We start from the raw sequence: 27,882 nt of genomic DNA, 5'->3' as shown, positions 1-27,882 counted from the left end.
AGCGCATTCTTCACAGCGATTTAAAGAAATAGGGGAAGGAGCAGCTGCCCTACTGCCTCCAATACACACATTTATTATCATGGCAGTGCCTCCCATCCCGAGTGTCGCTCCCGGGGGGCGGTGTTCCCGGCACAGCCCCGCCCGGGGGCGGAGCACGGCCCGTCCCGTTCCCACCTGGAGCCGGGAAGAGGAAGTGGGAGCTGAGGAGAAGCGGAAATTGCAGCAGCAGGAGCTGCCGCCAGCCCGGGAAGCACCGGGGCGATCCAGGGCCGAGGAAGAAGAGGAGGACGAGGAGGCGGCGGCACCGTGAGCGCGGTGGGGCCGGGCGGGAGGGGCCGGCGAGGGGCGGCCGCGGAGCATCCTGCAGGACCCCGAGATTCCTTCTGCCGGCAGGGGCACAGCCGGGGCTGCGTGGCTCCGTCTCCTTTTTTTAATGTTATTTAATGTTATTTAAACTCGGCGAAGCAGCGCAGCGCTGGTCACTAGAGGGGAGAGGAAGCGTCTTCTCCGGGACGCGCCGCGGTGATGCCGCGCCGGGCTCTGACTGCCACACTCCCGAGCCCCCTTTTCCTCGGTGCCCTCCATCCAGCTTTGCTTCTCTTCACCTTAAAGCCTCGGCGTGTTCCTCCAGGAGCTCGTCCCAAGGCCCTGGGAAGGGGAGAGTTCCCCAGAGCGCCGCTAAAGGCGCTGGGTAGGATGATGTGTCCGCCCATGAGTCAGGAGCAGGATTGGCCGCATAAATCTGCGGTGTAGATTTAGGGTCGGTTTGTGTTCGAGCCGCAGCGTTTTGCTTTTTCCTTCAGAAATTTGGCCACGTGAACCACTGAGTCACAGACAGATCATGTTTCTCCTCGGTCTGCCCTGGAATTGATGCTGGAAGAGAGGCCGAAACCAGCAAAAATTCCTGCTGGCTCTGCACTGAGATCTCTTGTCACTGGGCTGCTTCGCTCTCCCGGTTGTAATTCACTTCGTATAGTGCAGGGTTGAGGTGTGGAAAAATGTTGGCGTTTATCCACATAATTTAGGAAGAAACATGTTGGATTCTGGATTTTGCATAGAGGAGCGTATGAAATCCTTCTTTGCTGCGCTATTGTTTGTGAGAATTCCAGGAGGAAGCAGTGAAATCTAGGCTTAAGGATCCAACTTTTGTTCTTTTAAATATCTGAGCACAGCTGAATTAAGGAAACACATCAGTCAAGTGAAGGTATGAATCAAATACATGGGGGAAAAAAGGGTTTTGCACTAAATATGTAGAGATTCGCCATACGCATATGTACCTGTGCTTCAGCTCTTGTCACTTGAATTCCATTTCTAAACGTCTTGCACAGAGGGTTGGATACAAAGCCATCCCTCTTAAGAGAAGTTACAAAGTTAGAACCTGGATTCCATGTTGAATTTCATTATTGAGCTGTTTTGAATCTGCTTTCCAAGGCTTTGCAGCTTTTTTGATGAGAGATTAGATTTTAGTAGGAAAATGTAGGAAAATCTGAAACACAATCGCATCATAGAAGGCTTTAGACAGGATATTCTAAAGACAGTGATAAAATACCAATGTTCTAAAGGTTTATGTTATAAACTTGTAGTTAGTTTTCTGCACATGAAGTACTGTTATAAATGCTAGTTCCTTAATAGCCAGAGGAATTTGTAGATGGGAGACCTGAAGGAGCATAAGGGGAAATATACTTATCAGGATGTCATCTGCTCTGCTTTTACACCCTCCTCCCAGGCTGCTCCATCATTTGTTACCCTGGTGTTTGACTATGAGTTTTTCAGTTGTTCTCATTCATGTTGCCAGGCCTGAAATTTCTGAAATGCTCCATAAAACTGGCTCATCAGCTCATTCTCGTCAGGCTGTAGAACAAGCCTGACAGAGCGAGTGGTGGACTTTGCCCATGGATTATTATTTATGCATTTAAAAGGGAGTTTTCATTCCACCTACTGAATTATGCTTGTGTGAGTGAAATAGCCTGTGACAATCATCCTTATAATCTATTCTTAATTAGAAAGATAAAGGTAAGTGGACAGAATGATGGTATGTGAAAAAACTGAGCTCTAGTAGAATAGCGAAGAAAAACCCTTTCTCTGACGTGTATCTGAAAAGCTGGGAGAACAGGAGGCTTGTTTTTTGATGTTTTAGTTTTGCTTTTTAGAATTTATTTGTCTTGACTTACTTAGAACAAAGGGTGTAACACACAGCCACATTCCAGGCAGTTCAGGAATTCTGCTAACTAGTCACGTTCAAAAGTGTTAATTAAAAGCATCCAACTTGATACTCCACAGGGGATAAAGTTTCCCGAAAGTGAGATGCCCCAAGTCATTAACCTCTTGGAAGTGCTGAATGTTGTTTCTGGATGCCATTGCTTGCCTTTTTATGAGTCTTGCTTCCTGCTCTCGGTACTCCAGCTCTTTGCCTCTGTTTCTCCTGAAATCAGGCAAGATGCTGACTTTGTTCATGTGTCTCAAAACACAGAAACTTATGTTCTCTGTTGCTGGATTGTGTGCAAAGTCTTACAGTTGTTTGGATTTCTGTCATCATGCTGAAATTCATTACACAACACATGAGGTTGTGCAGGTATAATGTAGGTTATACAGCCTAAAGAACAGTATTGTTCTCATCATTATTAATGACTGGGGAAAAACCACCTATTTCCACACCTTAACTATATGCACAGGATCTAGAATTAGAATTTGGAAGTGGATATTGGCTTGGAAACCTGTTTGAGGAGAAGTCTTTGAGTGCAGTGAAGGTAGATGAAAAGACATATTAATTTGAGCAAGGGAAGGCCTCTTTGTTCTCTTTGAAATCATGTCATTGATGGCTCCTAACCTTTTTACAGTGCAGAAGGTCAAATCTACTTTCACTGCAAGTACAGCTTCTGGTGGTGTGGTTAAATAACATATTTTACTGGGAATTTTGGGTTGCATCTCCAGCAGCTTGCACATAAATGAGTTGATATGTGACTAGAGTGTGACCCTGCTCGTTCTTGTGGTCTTGCAGATGTGGAAAGCGACTGCAGGCCACACTGTTTCTGTCAACCAGAATGATGGAGCTGATGACTGGGAGACAGATCCAGACTTTGTGGTATGAATTTTGGATTTTACTGACTCAGTGGGAGTGTGTTATGTGGCATGTTAAGAGTAACTCTTCGGCGTGGGAGCTATGTCTCAGCAAAAGAAACTGATAGGTTCATGTTCCTGGAAGTGAAGTAAAAGTGAAGCTGGTAGTAGCTGCCTTTCTAACTCTTCTGATCTCAGTGACTGCTGGAGGCTTTTCTGTGACCTCTAAACTGCAGATAACCAGTGATTTCTTTGGGTTTCTAACTCTTTTTTTATGTGTGTCCTTCACAGAATGATGTGAGTGAGAAAGAGCAGCGCTGGGGAGCTAAAACTGTCAATGGATCCGGCCACCAGGAGCACATCAAGTAAAGCAGCTCTCCTGTGGAATTTATTAATAGTCACAATCCCAGGCAGCTTTTAATCAACTCATGTTCTTGGTTACTTGTGCCTTCATAATTAAAACAAGAGTCCCTGTAGAAGATTGATTATTTTCCAGGTTGCTGGTCTTTCAAATCCAGACAGTATCTTCATATCTCAGGATCAGAAATACGGTGTAGAGACGCTTAAGTCTTTCATTATCACTGGAAATGTAATTTTTCCAGCCTCCTTGTCTGGAAAGTTTCTTTGTTCTGCTGTGGTAAAAGAGCCAGTAGCTCTAGGGGAGAAGTTGAGTGATCTGAGCAGTTCCAGTTTGGTACTTTAAAGAAACATTTGGTCTCTTAATTCTTAGGCTTTATTTAGAAAACTGTTACCAAACTCATAAAAGCTCCGGTGAAGTAACAAATAGAGCTCTCTGATAGAAAAGCAAATGAGTATCACGGAGTGCTATGTGAACAGAAATTATATAATGGCCATTCTTCGCGAGCGAAGATTTGGGAAATGCCCATCTCCTGAATCTTGTGTTTCTTGCAAATTTATTTCTTATTACTGTGAGTTCAATTCCTGCATATTGTAAAGGGTCACTTTGGGAAGAGGAGGTGCATGTCCCCTCACATCCTTATTTAGCATTACAGTTGTGCCCAGTTAGAATTAGTCCTGTTACCGTAGGGACTGTATGATAAGAGATGACCCCTGTTCTGAAAAGTTGCCATCTAAATAAAAAGCATTGGAAAGAATTTAAATTAGGACAAGAGGGAAAAAAATATGTTTCAGGCACATATCAGTTCTAGGTAATGGATTGTTCAAACAGCAAAATTCCCTTCCATATTAATCTTAAAACCAACAGGTTTTTTTCTTTTTTTTAAAACAGTGTTTTGCAGTGGAATAAATCTAATTTCTCAGAATATGAGCAAGTTTTTTGTGCACCGAAAAAATGGGAAGGGCTTGAAAAATACAAATTGTCCAACTTCTTTTTGAGATAATATTTTTGTCATCTCGTTATTTTGCATCTTTTTGAATTTGTCTGCTGAAACTTTCTTAGTAAAACTTGCTGCTTCATTATCATTGTCTTTTAAAGTATTCATCAGCTGAGAGAGAATGTCTTCCAAGAACACCAGAACCTCAAAGAGAAGGAGCTTCAAACAGGACCAAAAGCTTCTCATGGCTATGGAGGGAAATTTGGAGTTGAACAGGATCGGATGGATAAAGTAAGTGTGAATGAGGCTTCCCTGGGATGATGGGATAAGTCTTGCCTTGCCTGTGGCCAGCACCACTCTGTGTGTGAGTTAAGCTTAGTCCAGCTTTGCTCTGGGATGTGCAGTGGCCGCAGGTGCTCTGTCTTTAAAGCAAGTCCCCCTGGAGTCAGGATTCAAGTTTCTAAATGTGTATTTCTAAATTAACAAAGCGCTTCATGCATTAATAAATCCAGTACTATCTTTTTATTTTGATGCTTTGCCAGCTCTTCTGTGCTTTTAGACAGAGATTTGACAAAGAATGAAGGAAAGGGTGTGCTGCTGCCTTTAAATTAGAGGGCAGTTCTTTTAAACAGTGGTAAACTGTCAATAGTGACAAGTAAACTGAGTATTTAATATACCATTGTAAAATGTCATTGTACTTCAGGTCAGATGGTAACGTTTTATATAAAGAACTGATAGCTGTTTACTATAAACTGTTTAATAATTCTTAATACAATTCTTTACTCATCTAATAATCAGGTGTATCAGCTTCTTGCTACTTTCTTACATGTACTCCATTAGAATAAGAATCAAAATATTCCTAAATAAGAAAGTTTTCTTACTTCATTTACTTTTTGGGGTTCTGGTAATTTGCCAGCCTTAAATTTTTGCTGGATTCCTGTATTCCAGGGTTAATTGCTGTGTAGTTCTCAATGGGCCTCTGAGAACCTGGGCTAACGTTTGAGTCTGGGAAAGTAGAGCACATCCAGCTATCAGGCCTATTCTGCTGCTGCTCTCTAGTGTCAGCAGTTTATCCCTCACCCGTGTCCATGGGGAAAAATGAAAGGAACAAAAGTAAGCACTGCTTCCTGTAGGCCAGAATTAATCATGGTGAAAACATGATGGTCATGCCCATCTGAATGATGCTGGTGGCAGGAGATGTTTATGATTTATTTTTATGAGTTTTATTTTTTTTAGTGCTTGGTATTTGATGAAATGCAGAAAGTTCTGGTAAGAACACAAAGCAAACAACATGCTTAAATCTTCCCTACCTCAACTGGTGTAACAACAGAGAGATCATGTAAAACCACATAGAAGCTAAAATTTCCAGATCTTCGTGTTTTCCATAAATGTAATGAGAAGAATAAAGGGAGGTGGGAGCCTTTTCAGTCACATTTAACAGTTATTCTACTACAGACAATCTGCAAAATGAACAAGAGTATGACTGTTTCAGTCAGGAAGAGAAAGGAGCTTTTGTGATGCTTATAAGTTGAAGTAATGTCCTATTATTGACATCCTCATTCTGTTACCTGGCAATTACTTCAGCCCTAATATTACTTCAGTAGTAATATTTTGCTTTCCTACCTGCTGGGAATGTTCCCTCCATCACCTGTGTGGAGGAAAAAGGGCAGACACTGTAAAAACCACATTATTTAGGTGTCTTGACACCTTGTGTCCTCACATTAATTCGCCTTGGTCCAGCTACCTGATGCAAGATAAGCAAGTGTTGGATTAAACTGACGAATTCCAAGTTATTCTGGCCAGTGCCCAGTGTTAGCACAGGGCAAGAAAAAAGCATTTTTGCTGGGTTAAGTAGCACCTTGAAGATGTGAGGCTTCCAGCTGGGAGGGTTTCCCAGCACTAGGTTAGTGTAACATTAGCAAACACTGCTTGGATAGACTTTCATGTGTGTAATTACATATCCCTGTGTCTTACCTGAAGCCAGTCATGGTGTGGTGTAGCTGAGCCTCTGCCTGCTCTGTTCAGCTCAAGTTCCAGGGCCAGGCTCCAGTTGGAGGCTGCAGGGCTAGGATACCTTTGGGAGCTCCGTCTTGATGTGAATGCAGTGCTTCGTGTTGCGATGCCATTTTGCAAGTGAGAAGAAAGTATGGAGAGAAGATGCCTAATTCTGATTTATGCAGGAGATATGGGTGCCTCCCTAAAAGAATAACACCTAGTTGTATTTGTATTTGGTTGCAGTCCCATATCAGCTGCAACAGATCTGTAGCTGCAAGGCTGCGTATTTTATCTGGAACTTTAAATTCTCCATGGGCACCATCACGACTCTCACCATGTCTTTCTTATTTTCATTCCTGTGCTTCTGAAGTACAATTACTGAGCCTAAAATAGTCTCCATAAAACACAGTCATTGCTGTCAGACTCTTGGCACTTCCCTTGCCTGGGCTGTGTTGGTAAAGACTTTCCAAGTGTGCTGGTTTAAAAGTTAACCAGCAGGGGAAATGAACTCAACTCAAAGGAGAGATTATAAGTCAGAATAACAATTTATTAAAACAATACAATAAGTACAATTATACAAACAAACAATTGGTCTTAACCCATAAACCCCAAATGTATAACCCAGCACCCTGGGGCATGAACAAAGTGGTGTTCCTTGGGCCCCCCCTTGAGTCCGAAGTAAAGGGAGAGGGGAAAAACCTGCTGGTGGGAGAGCTGTTGCAGTCTGGTCAAAAGTGGTGATTGCAGTCCAGTTGAGGGTGGTGGTCTCAGTCTGGTTGGGAGCGGTGAGCTGCAGGCTGGTTGAGAGCAGTGAGCTGCAGGCTGGTTGAGAGCGATGAGCTGCAGTCCAGTTGAGAGCGGTGAGCTGCAGTCTTCCTCTGGATCCCACAAGTGGTGGTAAGGTTCTGAAACTCCAGGTTTATATATTCTCCAGTTCAGGCAGGAATGCTCAATCCCTCCCTCAGAGCGGGGAATTCCATAAAAGGATGCTCAGTGCTCCCCTCAGAGCGGGGAATTCCATAAAAGGGTATGAGGATGCTCAGAGCGGGGAATTCCATAAAAGGATATCCTCATATCAGGATATCCCCCCACCTCGCAGGCCCCCTCCCCACAACAGTTTCTGGGAAATGGCATGGAGGGCCATAGAATACACAGTTTTGGGCTACACCTATCCAGTGATGAATCGGTCCCAGCTGTTTTAACTAGGACACCAAGTGAGTAGGAATTCCCAGGGAAGTAGTTTCAACAGGAGGAGTGCCAGTGACATGTGTTGGTAACAGCTTAAACCCTGGTTACTCGGTGCGGTGTTTTCTCTTACATACAGAACTGTGTGGAACTGCTCCTTCTGAACTTAACAATTTCTTTTAGTCAGCTGTTGGACATGAATATCAATCCAAACTTTCCAAGCATTGCTCCCAAGTGGATTCAGTGAAAGGGTTTGGAGGGAAGTTTGGAGTACAAACCGACAGAGTTGACCAGGTAAGCGATTTCATCTCCTGCTGCAGATCCTCACAGTGCTTTAGTTTCTCCTTTTGTATGTGTAATTCCAATACCTTAAAATGCTGGTGTGGTCTGCTCTGCTCTTCCTGCTCTTTTAGAAGTTTAGTAGCAAACTAACACTGACTGTAACAGAGATAAATTACTGTTTAGAGCAAAGCAGGAGAAAAAACCCTTATGAAAAATTGAGATTAATTGAAAAGAGATGTGTGTTTTTTTAATTAAAAAATTAATTTCATTGTGAATTTAAAAATTAAATTTTTTTTTGTGTGTGTTTTTTGACAAGGTCAGTGTGAATGCTATAGAAAGAGGGATTTGGGGATGGTTTATCCTGTATCTCAACATGAGCTACTGGGCAGGATAACATATAGCCTGTTCCAAGAATCTGTAACAATCCCTGCATGGAAATGCTGAATTTCTGTTGTACTGAATTGCTGAACCTGTCAAGACTAGAGTTTGTCGCTGGTACAATTTGCCTTAGCAAGGGAGGACAAAAATCCTTGCCATGGACACACGCACTAAATTACCATGTAAATGAATATGGCCTGTAAGTTAAGTAGGTGTTTATGCTCCCAATCAAGAGGGTCAGAGCAGTACGGAAAGACACAGGAGCTTTCCATGCTGTTTGTCCACTGGAGTTCATGCAGTTTTTCTCCTTATATCTAACTCTGTCTCACACGCAATTTTATTTCTCTACCAGTCAGCTGTTGGGTTTGAATATCAGGGGAAGACTGAGAAACATCCCTCTCAAAAAGGTAAAGTGGGCAGGTGGTTGCCTCTCTAGACACATTTTCTATAAACAGTAGAGTAGATCTTTATTCTTTCACTGTATGTAAAATACCTTATTTAGTGAGACCTCTGCATGACATTCTCAGTGAATCAGATGTTGGGTTTGATGGAAGAGAAGATAAAAAATGTATTTCAAAGCAGTTTCTTGAGCTGATGAGGTTTTAAGGCGAGGAAATAGTGTGTCATTGAGAGTCTTTTCTTTTACAAGGAAGGTTCAAGGACATCTTAGAAATACTGGGAGTAGTTCTTTGGAATATTGCACCCTGTTGGAAATAGGGAGCCAATTTAATAGGAACCACCATAAACTATAGGACTGCTGCCTGTCTTATTTTTGTGTTCAAGATTAAGCTTAACTTTGTGTGCTAAAGGCTAAAGACTTAATAGTCAGTTCTGAAATAACGTTTTTTTCCCCCCCTTTCAGTTGCTAGGATATGATGTATCCATGAAAAGTGTCTTCATTTTATTTTTGTTGTGCAGACTACTCAAGTGGTTTTGGTGGAAAATACGGAGTACAGGCTGACAGAGTGGACAAGAGTGCAGTGGGGTTTGATTACCAGGGGAAAACTGAGAAACACGACTCCCAGAAGGGTGAATAGACACATTAGTGGCCTCATACTCTGATGTTGTAGGCAATGATCACAGGCTGTGTTGTAAAATATTAATGTTTTGGCATCTCTTGCACTCCCAACCTGCTGAAAGGTAACACTGAATAAAATTTATGTTGCTGAAATCTCTGACTTCTGAAAAAGACACCTAAAATGTAAGTTCTGCCTGGTTTTAAGTGGTGATCCAACTGCCATTACTTTGGAAGTAGGGCACATAGTTTTACAACTTCTTTTGAAAAACTGTGGATTAAAGTACTGGGAACTGTAAGCAGTTTAACCACCACAGAGAAATGCTTCTAAAAGCGTCATCTGTCTGTAGATTAAAGCATTTATCAGTTAGCAGTGTTTAGAGTTAACATTGTGTTGCTAATCAGGTTTCTAGGCATCTCTGATCAAAAAAATCAACGATTTTATTGAAAAATTATGACATTTTTGCCATCTATTTTCTGTTTATCTCAAAGAAATGTTTGCATTTTAGAAATGCTGAACAAGAAGAGAGTGTTTATTTAAAAGCATCCAGGCTGTTGCTGACATGGGTTTTGAAGTTCACTGTGGTATAAGTGTCTTAAGAGTTTTATTAAGGAGTCAAGTAGCTGAATTGCTGATATTACCAAGCTACTGAACTACTGACAGGATTCTATTTTATTTTCCATCCTGGAGAATGTAATCTGAAGGATTTATGTATTCTGAAGGATTTATGGCTTCAGTGCCTGAAATCAAGTTTAACTAAGGATGTCAGTGCTTCTTTTAATACATGATGTAATGTTAGCAGCTCTGATTATCACAATTTTTTAAGGTAATATTTTGGTTATTGAACACTTACAAAATTCTTCACTCTTATCTCTAGATTATTCCAAGGGCTTTGGTGGTAAATATGGCGTCGACAAGGACAAAGTGGATAAAAGTGCTGTTGGCTTTGAATATCAAGGCAAAACGGAAAAACATGAATCACAGAAAGGTTTTTATCATCTTATTTTAAAAATAGAAGTTCAAATCCTTTTAAACTTGGGAAAAATATTTTGTTTGTGGGGTTTTTTTTGGGGTGTGGGTTTGTTTGGGGTTTTTTGTGGTAAATGTGTGTTTGCCCCTTGTGTGTGCAGATTTTGGATTGCCTTAAATGAAAAGAAAGGCATTGTAAACTCTGCCTGATTTTCACAACCCGATTTCCAGGGGACCTTGGTTATTGAAATAAATGCATAATTCCACAGATCTGTTTTATTCAGGGGCAGCATCAAGTCCTTCATTCTTTATATATCTATTGTGCATATAGTTATATGTGTGTGTGTGTGTGTTTTAGCTTTAGATGGAAAATGCCTCAGATTCTTCATATCTTTAAATATTATTGAGTCTGTGTGAGATTTTTGGTGATTCCTTGCATTGTAATCCCAGAGTTATTGCCTGTGTATCCTTCCTTTCTGTTGAGGAAGTGTAGCAGGGTGAGTGACAGATGTTATCATTAAAAGTGTTATCATTAATGACAGGGCAGCTTATCCCATAATGTTTTGTTTTGGTTTTTTTTTAATAAATACTGTTTACAGTCATAAAGTGCAACTATGTTTTCTGCAATTTCATGCACACAGATTATGTGAAGGGGTTTGGAGGCAAGTTTGGTGTGCAGACAGACAGACAGGACAAATGTGCCCTTGGCTGGGACCACCAGGAAAAGGTGCAGCTTCACGAGTCCCAGAAAGGTACATCAGCTCACAGCTCTTTGCTGTTCTTTTGGGGTTCCCTCATTTTGAGTTTCCTGTTCCCTGTGTGAACCCTCCTCCCCTGGTGTTTTTGGCCACAGTTACAGGAGCTGATATGAGTCTCCTTTTTCTGTGTTGGACTGGTTGCTTTGTACTGGTTGTACTGGTGTTTGCAAAGCAGGTTTAACACAGCTGATACCGAGTCCCTGAAAGCTCAGACTTAGTGCTGAGTTCTCTCTGGAGAAGTTTTAAGAGTCTACAATTAGCCTGGATTATTTTTTCCTTTTTCAGTTCGCTCATGCAAAGCACAGATTTGCAATTTCTTTGTACTTGCCACAAATAATGTGTTATGGATATCCCTATTTTCATGCAGGGGAAATCTGATATCTAATGTTGTCCTTTATCATGGCCTGTGAGGTGCTTATTCCTGTGAAATACTTGGTAGCCAGAAGAAAAGCTGTAAAATACAACAATTGCTCCCCATCACTGTGTCTGTCACCACCCTTAACTTGGAGAAATTAATATTTTTAAATTAAAGAAATTAAAACTGACCCTCAGAATATTGTCCTGTTGGGTGCTCCAGCAGATTGGTTGTGAGAGGATTACCTGAAACCCTTTTTTCTGTGCCCTCCCTCATTTCATAGCACATATATACAAATATATATATATATATATGTGTAAATGTTGTTCCTTAGGCAGCAAAAGGGAATGATCTCTGAGCTGAAAGGTTTTTTCCCCTCAAGCTGTGTGACAGCAGAAATATTGCTCCTTCCTTTAAGCAATGCTCTGTATATATATAATATCTGGAGAGTAGTCTCTGTAGACCCCATCTTCACACGTCTTTAAAAAGTCAGATCTCTGTGCAAATGTTAACCACACTGATGAAGGAAACTCATTTTATTCTCTTGTATCTTTTGTTATTTGTTCTGTTTATTCTTTTGTATCTTTTGTTGTTTTGGTTTGGTGAACATAATATCTATGTGTCTGTGTTCATAACCGTGATCAAATGCAAGTGCGTTGTGCACTATGGATGAAAAATGTTGAGAAATGCTTTTTTTCTGTGACTTCAGAATGGTGTTTTTACATCTGACAAATCATGTTGATGTCTTCCTAATCTCAAATTGAAACTTTTTTTGGATTTACTTTTACAAAAGTGTCTTGAGATTTTTTTCCCCCACCATCCAAAATGACTGAAAATACTGCAAAAATAATTTTGAGTGTCTCTGACTAAACTTCTTTATTTTCCTCCCTCCGTTTTAATTTATCACATGTGGCTTTTTCAGACTATAAGAGTGGTTTCGGAGGGAAGTTTGGTGTACAGACAGAAAGGCAGGACCCATCTGCTGTGGGGTTTGATTACAAGGAGAAACTAGCCAAGCATGAATCTCAACAAGGCACCGTTTTCACTTGTTACTTTCTTAACAGTGCAGGCACTTCTCACACAGTCTGGAATAGTTGTCTGAGTAGATCCATGCTAGGAATGTGCAGACACTTTCTTGCGCTTCTATTCCTCCATGATCCAGCAAATATTCTCCCATTTTATTCTTAAAATGTTATATCAAGTAATCCTGTGTTCAGGAAATATGTGCAGTGTTTAGTTAACAGTTCTACAAAATCATGCATTTAGTGTGATAATAACAACTTTGTTGTCAGGATGATGTTAACGAAGTCATGCTTAGCAGTTTAGAGTCTAAATATTAAGTTTTGCCTGGATAAATTGGTGGGAAAATAGATAAGGACCATGCATGTAACCATTAACAAGCAGTGGGTTATAGCAAGATCTTTTAGAAATTATGATGATCTTTAAAACAAGAAGTAGGGAATGTTTGTGGTTCTTGGGTGAGCAAATGCTGCTGTAATGCTCTCTTTATCCATTGTGAAATAGTTGGGGTACAAACCATGAATTCCTGGTTTTCCGTTTTCTTAAAGTGAGGAGTCTGGATCAGGAAAATGTAAGTGTAGTATATTTATTCTGGCTGAAAATACATACAAAGCTGGAGAAAATGAGGTTTTTCATTCTGATGTGCTGCAGTGACACAAATCAGACTTTTAGAGTGTCCGATGAGCCTTATCAGAGCCTGAATACAAACCCTAAAATAGCTGGCAGGTAGACCCAGGTGTTTTGAGGGCTGAGAGGAGAACTGTAATTGTATTCCAGGGATATATAGGAAAGCCTGTCCATCCACAGAGTCTAAGGGCACATTCCTAAAGCTCACTGCCACCAGAAAGGGGTATTTTTCCAGCCACACAGTCTTGCTGCTTCTGTTGTGCTGCTCTGGTGCTCATCAGACATTCCTCAGAGTGCAACTCCCTGGAAAGAGGAGAAAACTACTCTTGTTATTGGTTTTATTGTTAATGCCACTAGTGAGTTAATGTGACTTGGGAGTGTATAACAGGTGCAAGAGTCAGCCTGAGGTGAGAGGAAGAGTGAGCAGGTCAGGGGTGGCGTGAGACAGCATGGCCACCCCATTTTTGTGGTGGTGAGGTGTTGCAGGCTCATGCTCTCTGGTGGAATTGCCCTTTTTCCGTGTGTTGAGCAGGAGTTATTACCAATTACTTTAATGCTCATCAGTTGAGTATCATAACCAAATCCACTGGAACAAGAAATTTGTTCTATTTTCCTGCCATTCATAGAATTTACCAAGTTTAAGAGTGAAAAATAAACACCTCTGTGGTCACTGAAGACAGAATATTGCTCCTTTGAGCAAAGCAAACTGGCTTAGGCTCTGTGATCCCTTCAGAGGGCTAAGAATTGGTGCTGTGAAAGCCTGTGTTACGGAAGTGATGCCTTAGAAGGGCTCATCCCTTACTCCTTGCTTGATGCCTTATCAATCCTCAGCTTCATGTTTACTCAGAGAATGCATGTGGGCCCACGATCTGTCATCTGCTGGTGTTACCTGGAGGCTCTTGCAGTTCTTGTGTCCTTCCTGCACCAAAACCAAGCTGCATTTTCTTTGGCTGCTGTCACTGTGCCTTCTGCATGCAGCTGAAATGGCTATATGCATCTGAGATGGCTGTTTGCATTTGGCAGGAAGATGGGAAGGACAACAAACTCCCTACTCTCTAACCCTTTTTTATCCTGCTTTTAGATTATTCCAAGGGATTTGGAGGGAAGTATGGTGTGCAGAAAGATCGGATGGATAAGGTGAGTTGCTCAAGACAGCCATGACTTAAATAGGCTGTAGGGGTACAAAATAGTCTGGTTAGATCTGTAGTGCTCAGCTCTGTCTTTCTGGGTACTTCTCCAGTCTTACAGTAGATTTCTGTGCTTTTCTGAGTCTTCAAAAAGCAAGTTTATACACACAGAACCACTTTATACACACCTATGCGGGTGTACATATGTGTAGTGTATCTGTTAAAGTAGGGAACACTGAAGGAGGGAAATGAAAGAATAGAAAAATTAATACAAAAGAATAAGAAAATCCGTAAATTTCACAATTTTAGTCATGTCAGCTAGCTAATGTCTTATATCTTGAGGAAATGCTTTTAGTGGGATGCTTAAAATAGGTGTCCGATACCTACCCAACTTTGCCCACTTTGATTATTAGGGACCTTCTGCTTAGGAGAATTTGTTTTGCTGTTTAGAACAGTGAAAGATAGGGCAGTTGATACCCCCTTTTCTACCTGTCTGCTTTCTAATTTAAGAAAATAGAAGATGAAAAAGTCCTCACTGAGATTTATCTACTAAATAATTTTACTCACAGCTTTTTGTAGGACATTTGAAAGTGAGAAAATAGCAAAGTTTGAAAGTCTGTAGCATTTCTTTAACTTATGGCTTCAGGACTTGGGACCATTCATTTTAAAAAACTCATATTTTGAATATTTTTTTCTAAAATACTTGCTCAGTTTTAACAATATCTGTTTCTTTAAGGGAACTGGAGGCTTTTACAATGGTAGAAATCCTGCACAATGTGAATTAGAACAGCAACAGCTACACAATATATGTTTAGGACATTACCTCATTTATAGTTCTGATGAGTCATCTATTCATAAACCACTTTTTTTTTAATTAATAGGGTTTTTATGTGTTTGAACCTGCCTGTGAAGATTAATTCTTTGGCAGTTTGACTTTCACAAAGGGAGCAATCCTTTCTGTAGCTTTTGATTCTTCTTGATTTCCTTTGATGTTCTGAAAAAAAACCTTGGGACAGTATCACAATAAAATGTCACAGATCGAAGCTGCCTGAATGTCTTCGTGATTGTTGTGGGTGTTTTAAAATGTATTCTTTTTTCTCCTCACTGTTAGAATGCAGCAACTTTTGAAGATATTGAGAAACCAACATCAACTTACCAAAAGACCAAGCCAATAGAAGCTGGTAAGGCATTGGCCCCAAATCCTTGATGGAGCAGTGCTGAGTAAAACTGCTGTATGTGCAGGTCTCTAGAAACCTCAACCACTCTTCCTCCTCCCTTTAGAGGTTGTTTTGGTTTGTTGAGCTTTGTTTTCTCTTTTTTTTTTTAATTCCCTTGGGGGTCATCAGAATTGAGGAAGGGAGAATAAAAAGCATCAGAGTGGAGAACAGACTGAGTACAGGAGTGGTGGAGGCTGTACCATGAAGGAGAGGAGGGATAAATCTTACAGAGGTTTTTCTATAAGAGAAATGTGCACAAGAGGTTTGGGCTTGGAAGGGAGGAGGGAGAAAGAGGGATAGAAAGACTTTTTTTGAATGGACTATGAGCTCAGGGGGCAGAAAAGCAGAAATTTGTACTGAAAACTAATTTCAGGCCACCTTTATACAGCTCCTGAAACAGCATTATTTGACTTGAATTCTTTTCCATGTTGCAGTTGCTAATAAAACAAGCACCATCCGAGCTAACTTTGAAAACCTGGCCAAGGAAAAGGAGCAGGAAGACCGAAGGAAGGCAGAAGCTGAGAGAGCACAAAGAATGGCCAGGGAGAAACAGGAACAGGAGGAGGCTCGAAGGAAACTGGAGGTCAGTAAGATTCAAATCCCACTTGAGCAGCATGTCTGGTGTGTTTCAGTGCAGTGCTAGGAGAAAAGGGAATCTTTAAGAAAGATTTTTTTTTTTTCAGCTGGGCTTTAAAGCCGCTTGTGTGTTTGTCTGTGTTTGTTCCTGTGCTTCACCTGTGTGTGACTGCAGCCATCCCTTAGTGTCCACCATGTGTGTACCAACCAGCACACAGGGGGATAGGGTAACACTTAATAGTATAGAATTTCTTTAATTAGCTTGTCCCAAAATATACTAATTTTGACCACTAATCCTTGCAGCCTGACCTTTCCTTCCGGTACTTCTGCCTTTTGGTAGTACCAGATTCCCTTGGCCATATTGAAGCTCATAAAGGGAGAGAGCTCTGTGGTCCTCAAAAGGCTCTGCTTGTTCACAAAATTTAACACCATGGTGGTAATTGGTGAAGCTGGTTTTTTGGAATCAGTGTTGTGGAAGATGGAGGTGGTACCACTCACTGGTATAAGCACACAGCCAGGAGATTAGGGGAAGATAATCTTGCAAATGTTAATTGATTCTTAGTTTGGGAATTAAAAAAATCAGTTTAGCTTTGGTGTGGTTTAAAGCTTCATGATTTTTTGTGTTATTCATAAGCAAGATAATTCCAGAAAGTGTTTAGTCAGAAATTACATTTTATCAGCTTTATAGGATTTGCATATCTGGTGAAACTCTGCTGCTTAGGTGGAAGGACTAGTGAGTGAATTAGTAGTGATTTGTCTTTTGTGTCTTGTTCATTTGCCTTGTTACACAGTGAACTGGGGTGACTTGTCACCAGTAACCCAGGCCAGTGAGACCAGTCTGCAGCGGGGTGACCTTCTATGCAGGCTGCTGCAGGTTCAGAGCCTCTGTGGCAGTTTCCCTTGTGGTCCCATGCTGGTAGTTTGATTTGATGACCTCATACTTATAATCTGTAATAACCCTGATATTATGGCAGGAATAGGGAAGCAGTTGGTGCTGGAGTAAGAATAGTCCCTCTTTTCCCCTTCTCCTTCGCTTCTTCTTTTACAGATATCAGTTTATACTAGAGGAGACTAAGCAGAAGACACACAGAGATAATTTTTAAATTCTGAATAAATGCTCTTTGGCCATACATGTGCACTGAAACACTGTGTAACACTGATGCCCACACATGCTCCAGCCAGTGCTAATAGAGTCCCAAGCAGATACAACCAGTAGGGAGATTGAGCAGGTCCTGATGAAAAGTACAGGAGATGCCCAGGAAAAATAGCCTTCCTCACCATCTTCATCATTGCCTCTTTATGTGCTGAAGAGACCTAGAGGAGGAGAATGCTTTCTGGGAACCTCCTCACTGCTCTTCTTGTCTGGCTGTGGGAGGAGTTTTCCGACTTCCTTTTTTTTCCCCCTCTTTCTTTCCTCTCTTTTGTTTTTATTTTCTGCCAAAAGTATCTTTCCTTGTTAGAGCTAACACGTGCCAGCAGCTGCAGCCCCACTAATAAATCTTCTTGTCTCAACATCCTCTGTGAGACATCTGGAATCCAGGAAAGACAGATGGTTTCTCAGATCTCTTTGGTCCTCTGACTAAGAACAAATAGGGCAGAGCCAGGGGCTGGTTTCTCAGATGTGGTGGATACTTCCCCTTATCTGAAGGCTGCCACAGGATGTCAGGGTGTGGTGTTCATCCCATACCATCAGTATGGTCTGATTCATCACAGATTTAGACTTGATGTAACTTAATTTGTTTTGAGTTCGAAAAGTGCATGGTAGGCTTATGGTAACCCAGCTCTGATCTTCCTAAACTAAGAGAAATACACTGCATTGAAACCCCACGTACTCAGATTAACTAAGCCTGCCCAAGCCAGTGTGGCAGCTCAGGCGGCACTCTCAAGGCACCCTTTTCCTTATAGTCACACCAAAGTGGAAAACTAATCCTAACAAATAAACCGTAATTTGTGTTAACTAGACTCAAACCAGTTCCCCTGCCTGGTTCAGTGGTTTAGCTCCTCAGCTCTGCTCTTCAGGCCAGTGCTGTGTCAAATAGCTCTGTAGTTTTGCTGTGCTTGTGTCTAGTTTGACTTCTGAAAACCTCTAGATTCCTTTTGAGCTGTGTTTGAAGCTTGGGAAATTCTGCTTTTATAGGATAAATCAACTCTGTACATTGAAAGTCATCTGCTTTTTTTCCCAAGATGTGCACTGTGAGCATAATATTCACTGTATACAAGTCTCACAAGTTGAGTGGGAGTTCAGCTGTGTGTATCAGTGATCTCTTCTAATGCTGCCTTTCATCCATGTGCACTTTTAGTACCTTCCTCCAAGCACTATTTGGGTTTCTTTACTGTGATAGAGAAAACTGGGAGAGGAGGAGATCACAGAATTGTGGAATGGTTTGGGTTGGATGGGGCCTGAAAGATCATCCAGTTCCAACCCCCTCCCTGGGCAGGGTCACATTCCACAGGTTGCTCAGGGCCCCATCCAACCGTTAGACTATTCCTGTCACAATGCAGTTGGAGCCATATTTTTAACAAGTGAGGAGATCATGCAAAGTACTCAGGCTTTCTGCTTAGCTTTCCCTTCCATTGCATGGGCTTGTAGTCTTGGCTGAGTGGGGGAAGTAGTTCACCTGCTCCATTGGCTTTCTTGCCATTAATTTTGGGTGATCAGATGTTCACAAGTAAGATCTGTGGATGGACAGTGGTGAATTTAGGCTTTTGTTACTGATTTCTCATTGCAGTTTCCTCCTGCTGAGGAAACAGTTCTCCAAAAGGATTTAAATGTAGTTCCACAGATTCTCATGAGTCATTGATATGCTATGTCTTTTTTTTTTTTTTTCCTCCTTGCTATCTCATAAATTACATATTTCTTTACTGGTATTTTTGCTGTAAGTGTGGGTTAAACTCAAACCATTATGCTTAATTTTTCTTATGCTTCATCAAAGATTCTGTTGCCTGGACACATTTGAATTTTTTTCCTCCCAAAGCTGGTATTTAAATTTCACCATAACCAGATGATTAATGTTCTTACAGACTGAACGTCTCCATGGTTAATTGTGGGATTCTGCAGACACTGGGAGAGGGGGGATGAGGTTGAGGGGAGCTGAAATGGCACTGCTGGCACTGCCTCTTGCTCCCAAGCTGAGCATGGAGAGGGCAGGAATGTGACCCACACCATCCACAGATACTGCAAAGAGTGGGAATGGACTTCGACTTAGGTAAACTTGATTTCTTTAAGTGAACTTCACACAAAAGGAAGAAAGTCTCACTTTTTAGAAAGTATGTGGGCATATACTCCCACAATGGGAACATACATATGGGCTGCGTTCCTTCAGGAGCCCTCTTTGCTAGTATTCCCGGTTTGCTTTTCACATATGTCACGTACTCAAAACAGTGCTCAGGGAGCTCTTTGACGGCTACTTTGAGTCCATGGTGCCTCATGATTTCATTATCTTCTGCTGCCTTGGAGAACATGAGACATTTCACTGTGAGGCAAAACCCAGCCTGAGGGGGGGTTGTGCAATCTAAATATTTTATGGCAGTTATGGTGTGTCTGTCCTAAACTCCAGTCTGGATTGCAGAGTCCCATTTCCTAGGACAAATTAGTCAAACTGTTGCCATGTGTGACATCATTAATGGATTGATGGTATATAATTTGTCCCCAAACTTAGGTTGACTTCTGATAATCACTTTGGTGGTGCTTTTTTATCTGTAGCCCAGGAGTTGGAAGTGGAGGAGAGGATTTGCATGAGGACAGACTTTTTCTAGAAAGGACAGCACTAAGCTTTGAATTGTCTTCAAAGCTGGCTCTGCTCTCAAGTCACACTTTGCTTTCTTTGTTAGATGTATTTTTTTCTGAGCTGTGGCAAACAAAGGAAAGAAAGAATTTTTTGTAACAGAATCCTATCTCTGGACTGTGATTTCTCCTGAGAATCCTTTGGGGATTTACAGCTTGATGGACCTGAACTACTGGAGTGCACAGATTCCCATAACACATATTCTCTCTTCTTTTTTTTACAATAAAGACAGCTTGGCCCTTGATTCACAGTTTTCCCCTATGGTAAAGAGAGGCAAAATGAAATAGCTACCTGACAGCCTTCTTTTAAGTCATGCCAGCAACGTAGCATTTCTTGTGCTACAGTGTCCTGGCTCCCTAATGAGTGGCTTTCTAGGGATTATGGATTTGCCCTCTGGATTCACAGGTGGGATGGCACAGCATGAAGTGCTTGAGTGCCAGGTTTCTTTGTGTCACAGAATACAATAGCAATGCTGCTTTTATTTCTACCACATCTAACTCTTCTGAATGTTTGAATCCCTCACTGTCAGTATGTAGGACCTACTTTTGTGTGTGCTATTCAGGCAGGATGTTTTGTAGACCTGCAAGAGCTTGCAGGACCATTTCTCACCAAAGGTAACGGAGCAGTTGCACAATTAGGATGTGTGGGCTTGAGATTCTTTAAATTTAGGCTAAAACGGGATGTGAGGCCCAGCCAGCTGGTGAACAGAGTGAATATAATGAACACCAAAACCCTGCAGCTCCTATGGAAATGTGCCAGAGAACAGTGGTTTTTAAACACATGCATGCATATGTACTGTGGGGTTTTGTTTTTTCAGTTTTTTCTCTTCTGCTTTGTTGTATTTGTGAGCCTCTACTGTACAGCCAGTCTCAACCTTCAGCAGGTCTAATGATCCAGCCAGTCCAGTTCTCTGCTCCCAGAAGTTTATTGCAGGATGTGCTGCCTCTCTTTCTTAGTGGAGGGTTGTTTCTTGTTTGGTGTCATCACATCAGTGATTAAACTGCACTGAAGTTTTACTTTCTCCTCAATTCAGGAACAAGCTAAAGCCAAGACACAGACTCCACCACCCTCTCCTGTCACACAGCCAGCCGAGCAGAAGGCACCCTGCAGCCCAGTCTATCAGGTGTGTTGGAATCACTTCCAGGATATGTTTTTTGATCCTGAGTGTAGGAATCTTTAACAAAACCCTGAAGAACCTCACCTGTCTCTCTGCAGGATGCAGTTTCCTACGAGGCAGGGTCTGCCTACAAGAATTCTTGCTCCTCCTATCCAACGGCACATGAGCCAGAGTCTGGCTACAAAGCTGCAGAGTCAAACTACCAGGAAGCAGTGAGCCAGAGAGAGGCAGAATATGAACCAGAGACTGTCTATGAAGTGGCAGGAGCAGGAGACCGTTACCAAGCAGGTAGAATGTTTGTTTCTGATATGAAAGCCTTTAAGATGAATTTTATTGTGCAATAACTTAATGAGTAGTTGTGCTGATAGCACACTGTCCTGAGTTTTAAAAAGGCTTGTTCTGATGAGACTTTTTAGATTCTCCACCAACAAACTTTAATTAGAAAATTAAGATATGGCCAGAGCAAGGTTGAATTTACTTAATTTTAGTGAGATGATGTTGGAGTAGTTACAGTCCTCTCTCTAGGATTTCAGTTCAAAAAGAAATTTAGGGGTAACCGTTTCCAGCCTGTGGAATGTAGCTTAACTTGAGAAGAAAGCACAGAGATGGGGATGAAACATGTGCTGAGCCAGCAGAAAATTCTGTCAATACTTCTTGGAGTTAGAAATCGATGCGGTGTGTTCTGTGCCTGTGAGAGGGTGGAGTAGGGATGTATGAAACTACTGAAACTGCAAGAATAAGATTCTTTTGAATTCTTATTTTTTTCTTACCTTTTCTGGTTATTAAATGAGATGTGAAGAATGAACCTGCTCTAGTACAAAATCCAGGGAATTTTAGAGAGGCCCCTTTGTCCTCCCTCCAACTTCTTTTAAACTTGTATTAAATATTCTCTTACACAGTAATCTTGGGCTCAGTTTTGTTCTGTCCCATTTTACAGAAACATTATAAGGATTATCATCTTTATTTTCTACTGTCTTAAGTGCCTGTTTTTGAATGCTTCCTTCCAGGCTTTAATTGTGTGTGATTTAGGGGAAAAGTCCAGTTCAGAAGGAATGTCAGCACTGCTAAAACCTGGCATTCCCTGCTTCCTATGTGGGTTAGCAATGGAATTAAAGGAGGAACACGACAGAAAAGAATTCAGGATGATGGGTAGTGTGCTTCGTGTTTTGATTTTTGTCCTCTCTCTTTAGAAGAAAATGCTTATGATGAATATGAAAATGAACTTGGAATTACAGCCATAGCCCTTTATGATTATCAAGCTGGTAAGCAAAGCTCTTCTTTTTAACCTTTGTCTTTGAAATCTCTATTCTGCACAGGTAAGTCTGGATTTTTCCTTTGCCTTTTTATCTTTTGGTCTCCTGGAGTGGTATATGAAATGAATATCTGAAGAATTAGGAAACCAATGATTTAATAGTTGAGACACTTTTGAAAACTCATGTTTCTGGAAATGGTGGGACTTTTCAAAATCTTTTTTAACCAAGTGTTAACACTCTTCATAGAATCCTAGAATGGGTTGGGTTGGAAGGTGACCTTAAAGATTACCTTGTTCCACCGCCCTGCCATGGGCAGGGGCACCTTCCACTAGACCGGGTTGCTCCAAGCCCCATCCAGCCTGGCCTTAGGCACTGCCAGGGATAGGGCAGCCACAGCTTCTCTGGGCAACCTGTGCCAGGGCCTCACCACCCTCACAGGGAAGCTTTTTTCCTAATATCCAATCTAAACCTACTCTCTTTCAATTTGAACCCATTCCCTCTTGTCCTGTCACTACTGTAAATAGTCTTGCCCCATCTTTCCTCTAAGGTACTGGGAAGGGCCAAAAGTAAGTCACCCCAAAGCCTTCTGTCTTCCAGGCTGAACAATCCCAATTATCCCAGCCTTTCATCACAACACAGGTGCTCCATCCCTCTGATCATCTTGGTGTCCCCTCTGGACTTGCTCAAACAGGTCCACTGTCCTTCCTATGCCCCAGTAGCACTGCAGGTGGGGTCTCACCAGAGCAGAGGGGCAGAAGCCCCTCCCTCCTCTGCTGCCCGTCCTGTGGGATGAGCCCAGGAGACATTTGGCTTTCAGGGCTGTGAGTGCACATGGCTGGGTCATATCTTGCCCACCATCACCCCCAAGTCCTTCTCGGCAGGGCTCTCCCTAAGCCCTCAGCGCAGGAAGCTGCTTGAAATCTCAGCTGGTTGATCCTATTGTGGTTTTTTGGAATCTCTGGTTGATCCTGCGGTAGTTTTATTGGAATCTCTGGCTGCTCCTGTGTGAACACTGAGCCTCCTGAACTCTCTCTGCAGCGGGGGATGATGAGATCTCCTTTGACCCGGATGACATCATCACCAACATCGAGATGATTGATGACGGCTGGTGGAGGGGGGTCTGCAAAGGCCGATACGGGCTCTTCCCTGCCAATTATGTGGAGCTCAGACAGTGAGGAATATTGTCCACTGGTTATGCCTTAATTCCCCAGTCACATGACTTAATACACTACAGATCATGATGCTTTTTCTGAGGACAGAGGGGGGGTATATACACATATTGCTTTTATATTTAATACTTTGCTGATGCTTTTTAAAATGTTTATGCCACAGAAAATTGCTAATATATTGTAACAATTATGTTTTGTCACTAAGGCTCTTCAGATTATTTTCATGCATTTGGGAACGTTCCTTCTCTGCCAAATTAGCAATTGTCATAAAAAAGCCTTTTGGAGGACAGTTAGTTTAGCTGTCTGTTGTGATATTGCATGTTTTACTCATAAGTGAGCAGATTTACTTCAGTGTTTAAGTCTAGTTAGTCTTCCACTAAGTGTTTTCAGCTAAGAAAATCATGGCTATGCAGGTTGTTTGCATTTCCACTAAGAGGGAGTGGGGAGGACTGGGAAGGTGTATAATTTTTTTTCTTTTCTTTTCCAGATAGTGCTTGAAAAAAACAAAGAGAATGTTTGAAAGCTACAGCTAATGGTAGTTAATCCAATACTGTCCAGTATTTATGGAATATTAATATTATGAAAGAAACAGTCTGGTACTTTTTCCTTCTCTGTTAAAGTGAAGTTCCTTGGCTCTTGCATTGATTTTTTTTTCTCTCTTTTTTAATTATTTTTTCTTAATCCTGTTCCTCCTGCTCATGTTATCCCAGAGGAGAGCTGCAAACTCTCTAGCACTGATTGTCCCAAATTTCTTTACTTTTTGTTTTTGCTTCACCCTTCTCTTTCCCAGGAAAACTTGGAAAAGTTACTACACGAGTGTTAAATCACTCAGCGAGATTCTTGCTTGTTCAAAAGGAAACTGGTATCCATATCTGTGACTACCTGCAGGAACATTCTCATTGCTTTAAATGGGAGAAAAAGAGGCAGGATGGGATTGCAGTTGTGTTCTGTGTGCAATGCATCCATGTTCATAGCAGTAATGGCCTGCTCTGCAGTAGTGACATTTTATGGTACCATATTGAAGTCAAGGAATGTTAAAACGAATAATTAGATTCAAAACCCATATAAACAATCTGTCTTTTGAAACCATACAAGAGACAACTATACTTTTTGCATGTTCAACAGAAACTGCCAGTAACGCTCTACTTAACAACAAAATTAAACCTGGTAGTTCGGGGTTTTTTGCCAAACCTGAAAATCTTGTCATTCTAGAAAGCTTACCACTGCAGATTTAGGGTCCCTACCAAAGATAGCAAGTTGCATCTAATAGTGCACATGTTCAATATATGTACTGTCTGTTTCCACCTTCTGATCAAAAGGAAAATGGCAAAACTGGTGTAGCAGTTAAGAAAGAATGTGAAGAATTTTTATAAACTCTAAATTTGGACCAATGAAATATAGAAGACCTGTATAAAAATGGTAAAATGTGTAATGTGTCAAGGAAGAAGGCATCATGTTAACCAATTCTTGGGATGGTTGGGACAATCCTTAATGAATGTCATATGTGTCTCATGATTATTATTTTTTTTTCTCCTTTCCATGGTTTCATTTTCTGTGTTGTATTTGCATTATTAGGGTTGGGTTTTATATGCAGTTTATTTTATCCAATTTTGCATAGAACACGTCATAGGGATATGATTTTTGTAAATTAAATATTCAATAAACTTTTTGAACCATTTGCATGGCATATTTTGTGTGTTTTTAAATTGCTTTGATAGTTCACCTTGTCTCAAGCTTATCTGGGACTGGTTTTGCTACAAGGAATTGTATTTCCTATGGAGAGCTGTGGTAAAGGCACCTATCCTTCCAGGTTGCTGCTGCCCTCCACATACTTCCCTTCCTCAAAACCCCATTTGCTTTGTCTTTTAATCCTTTTCCCATGTGGAAATATTTAGATTAAAATTAGACTTCAGGTGAACTTAAAGAAGAGATGCTTTTAAAAATCTTTTTCTTAAGTATCTTAGCATCAGGCTCAGTTTTGTCTTTTGTGTGCCTGTTACTTCTGCTAGAAGTCCCAGTGAGTCGTGGTTGTGGTGAGGAGAGTTGCTTAGGGAATACTGGTGGCAACAGGACACTGAGTGTTACTCACAGCCTTACTTACAGTCAAATAAATTTTTACATCACTTTAAAGCTGTTTTGTTCTTGTTCATGACAGGGTAGGTGCTTCCCAAGGCTTTGCTCCTGTAAGCCTTGGCATCAGAAAGGTGTCCTCCCATGCTGTCCATATTTTACAGTTTCTAATCCTCAGCTTCTCTGAGAATCTGGTACGCCTAAGAAAGAAAATCCCAACAGCCTTTTCCTAATCATTCATTAGTGCTACTAATTAACAGGAAACCCAGAGCTTCAGTTCTCACTGCCAGAAGTCCCAAAATACAGAGTGAGAGCAGATAACTTGAAAACACATAATTTGAGAAGACGATGTGCACTTTGCACCAAAGGGGTGATGGTGGGGTGTTGTTTAAGCTTTGTGTTGCTGAAGGCAGATTTGAGGGGTGAGGAGCCTGTTGTGGGGAGGCAGAGCCCCTGAGCCCTCCCTGGGCACAACTTGGTGGCAGGACAGGGCTGGAGCAGGGCTGCCAGAGCCACTGAAAGGCAAACAGGCCCTGCCTGGCAAGAAATGAGCTTCCAGCAAGGAGGGAAAAGCTCAAAGTGACCTCACTGTGGGCAAACTTCATAAGCAGCATCACGAGGAAAATACTGTGATCCTTTGTCAGAGAGTGAAATGAGGAAGAACCGAGTTATTGGAAGAACAAATTAGGTGACACTATCAGCAATATTAAGGGTATTAAGTTTTGGGAGTTTATTTGTGGATTACCTCACCTAACGGAGAAAACTTCATCTCTAAACCACTAATCTCACTATCATAACATGGCAAGATGTTCTATCCAGATTGAGATAATATCTTGTCAAGCATATTTAGGTATCAGCATTATGATTGTGCTGTTGCCACTAGGAGATTAGGAGTCAAGTCTTAAACATTTAGGATCACTCAAATTTATCAGTAGTTATTCAAAATGCTGCTGGAAAAAAACCCACCCCAAACTATCAGCATTTCCCATCAGCAGGGCTGGTTCAGCCCTCCTTGTGGGTAACTAATGCAAGCAGCAAGCAAGCCCAATAATTTCTGTTAATGGATTCTGTTACTGATTCATTGTCTGACTTTGGGTGAGCCATTTACTTTCTTAGCACCTTGAATTTATCATGTTACTGGTTAATGCAATCCTGTTGTCACTGGGGTTCAGCTGACAGGAGGCAGCAGTGGCACTGATTTTATTCACTATCTAATCAATTGATTTTACACTTCTGAGTATCATTCTTCTAAATTATAATTAAGCACATAATAGGAACAATCAATGAAGTATTTGTATATAAATATTTTAAAATATTTCATTTGCCTATTTCTATAATAATTGTTAGCAACAATAAACAGAGAAAGACAGAGTTTGAAAAGCTATTACATGGGAAGTGGAGAAATTCTCAGTCATGAGATACCCTTGACTGTTCCATGTTGCTGGTAGCTGTTGATGTTTAATTTAACTAGATTTTCAACAGCAGGAACAACCAGATTTTTGACTCTTAACCAATGAAGAGGAGCAGAGGCAGGATAAATTACCCGGAAATCCTCTGAAGAGATGGTTTGGCTTAGATAAAATGCACACCAGCAAATTTTCATCTTGCATGTGGTCTGTACATCCTCTGCATTTTTTTCCCTGTGCCAGTTGACCTTCCAGCTTCAATCATCTCAGGATATTCTAGCTTTTAGGTGCCTTTTCTATCAAGTAGAATAAATGCTATTTACCAAGGATATTTATCTGAGGCCCCTACTTTTAGATGAGAGCTTTTGCAAATGCAGACTTAAAGCCCCCTATGATTTTCTGAGACCCTTCAGTCTATAACAGAGACTTTCAAAGCGCAACTCACGGATGTTTAATACTCCACCAGCAAGTCAATTCCTGGTGGTATGAAGTTCAAGAACTGTTTCATGTAGTCAATATTCACCTTGCTGCAGGCTTTCTATGTTATAGATTCTGGCTGCAATAATACAGGCATGTCCATATCCAACAGGATGCCAAGATGTGGTGCCTAATTTGTACTAAATTTGAAAGAAGCTTCTTCAAATTCCTCTCACATTGAGCCCATTGCTTCTCCCTTGATTTACAGTAGCTGCTCTGAAGTTACTTGGCAAAGGAGAAATTGATATATTAGTCCATGGAAAGAGGAAAGAAGCAAAAATCGATCTCAGTCATGCAATGCTAAGTGTCCAGAGCACTGCCTTGGATGGCTTCCGGAAAGGGAATTTGAATTGATCAAAATAGCTTTACTTGACACATTTGTCCTAGGAGCTGGGACAGAAGAAGGGGCAATACATCTTCAGCTGTCTGGGGAGTGCCTTGCATGCAGCAAGGGAACCCTAAAAAGAGGTGCCTAGTGGTCTAATACAGCTTGCCACAAAACCAGGGTTTGATGACCTTGTGGAGTCAGGCAAAATTGATTAAACAATTACTTTTAAGTAGCCAAAAAAACCCCCAAAACAGCTATTTCAGCTATTTCCACTACCCAAGGCCACTGAAAATGGGGCACTGCTTGCAGGGAATGGAATTTCAAATACCCTCTTTTATTTGAAATGGCTGCACACCTAAATGGTCACCTAAAGAGTTGGTGGCACTTCAGAGTTAAAAATACCTTCTTGTTAGCCTTCAG

At 41.3% G+C, this 27,882-nt stretch overlaps 1 protein-coding gene across 3 annotated transcripts; it reads left to right on the top strand.

The window, feature by feature from the left end:
- Positions 1-154: 154 nt before the first annotated feature.
- Positions 155-24,866, top strand: CTTN (cortactin). 3 transcript variants are annotated; one of them, XM_017826749.1, is made up of 17 exons: positions 155-306; positions 2,999-3,082; positions 3,349-3,422; positions 4,514-4,643; positions 7,716-7,826; positions 8,545-8,599; positions 9,111-9,221; positions 10,086-10,196; positions 10,819-10,929; positions 12,213-12,323; positions 14,019-14,074; positions 15,176-15,245; positions 15,716-15,864; positions 20,676-20,765; positions 20,858-21,047; positions 21,950-22,021; positions 23,051-24,866. In XM_017826749.1, exons 2-17 carry the CDS (start codon positions 2,999-3,001, stop codon positions 23,185-23,187), a joined length of 1,662 nt encoding a protein of 553 aa, XP_017682238.1. In that variant the 5' UTR covers positions 155-306; the 3' UTR covers positions 23,188-24,866. The 3 variants fall into 3 exon arrangements, with proteins under 3 accessions (XP_017682238.1, XP_017682237.1, XP_017682236.1); XM_017826748.1 differs by lacking the exons at positions 9,111-9,221; positions 12,213-12,323 and having other exon boundaries at positions 164-306; positions 22,987-23,062; XM_017826747.1 differs by lacking the exons at positions 9,111-9,221; positions 12,213-12,323 and having other exon boundaries at positions 165-306.
- Positions 24,867-27,882: the final 3,016 nt, after the last annotated feature.

The sequence above is a fragment of the Lepidothrix coronata genome, unplaced genomic scaffold (genome assembly GCF_001604755.1).
Source record: "Lepidothrix coronata isolate B3197 unplaced genomic scaffold, Lepidothrix_coronata-1.0 Scaffold130, whole genome shotgun sequence".
Lineage (NCBI taxonomy): Eukaryota > Metazoa > Chordata > Aves > Passeriformes > Pipridae > Lepidothrix > Lepidothrix coronata.
Note: the sequence above shows the minus strand (reverse complement) of the source record. Positions and strands in the feature narration are given on the sequence as shown.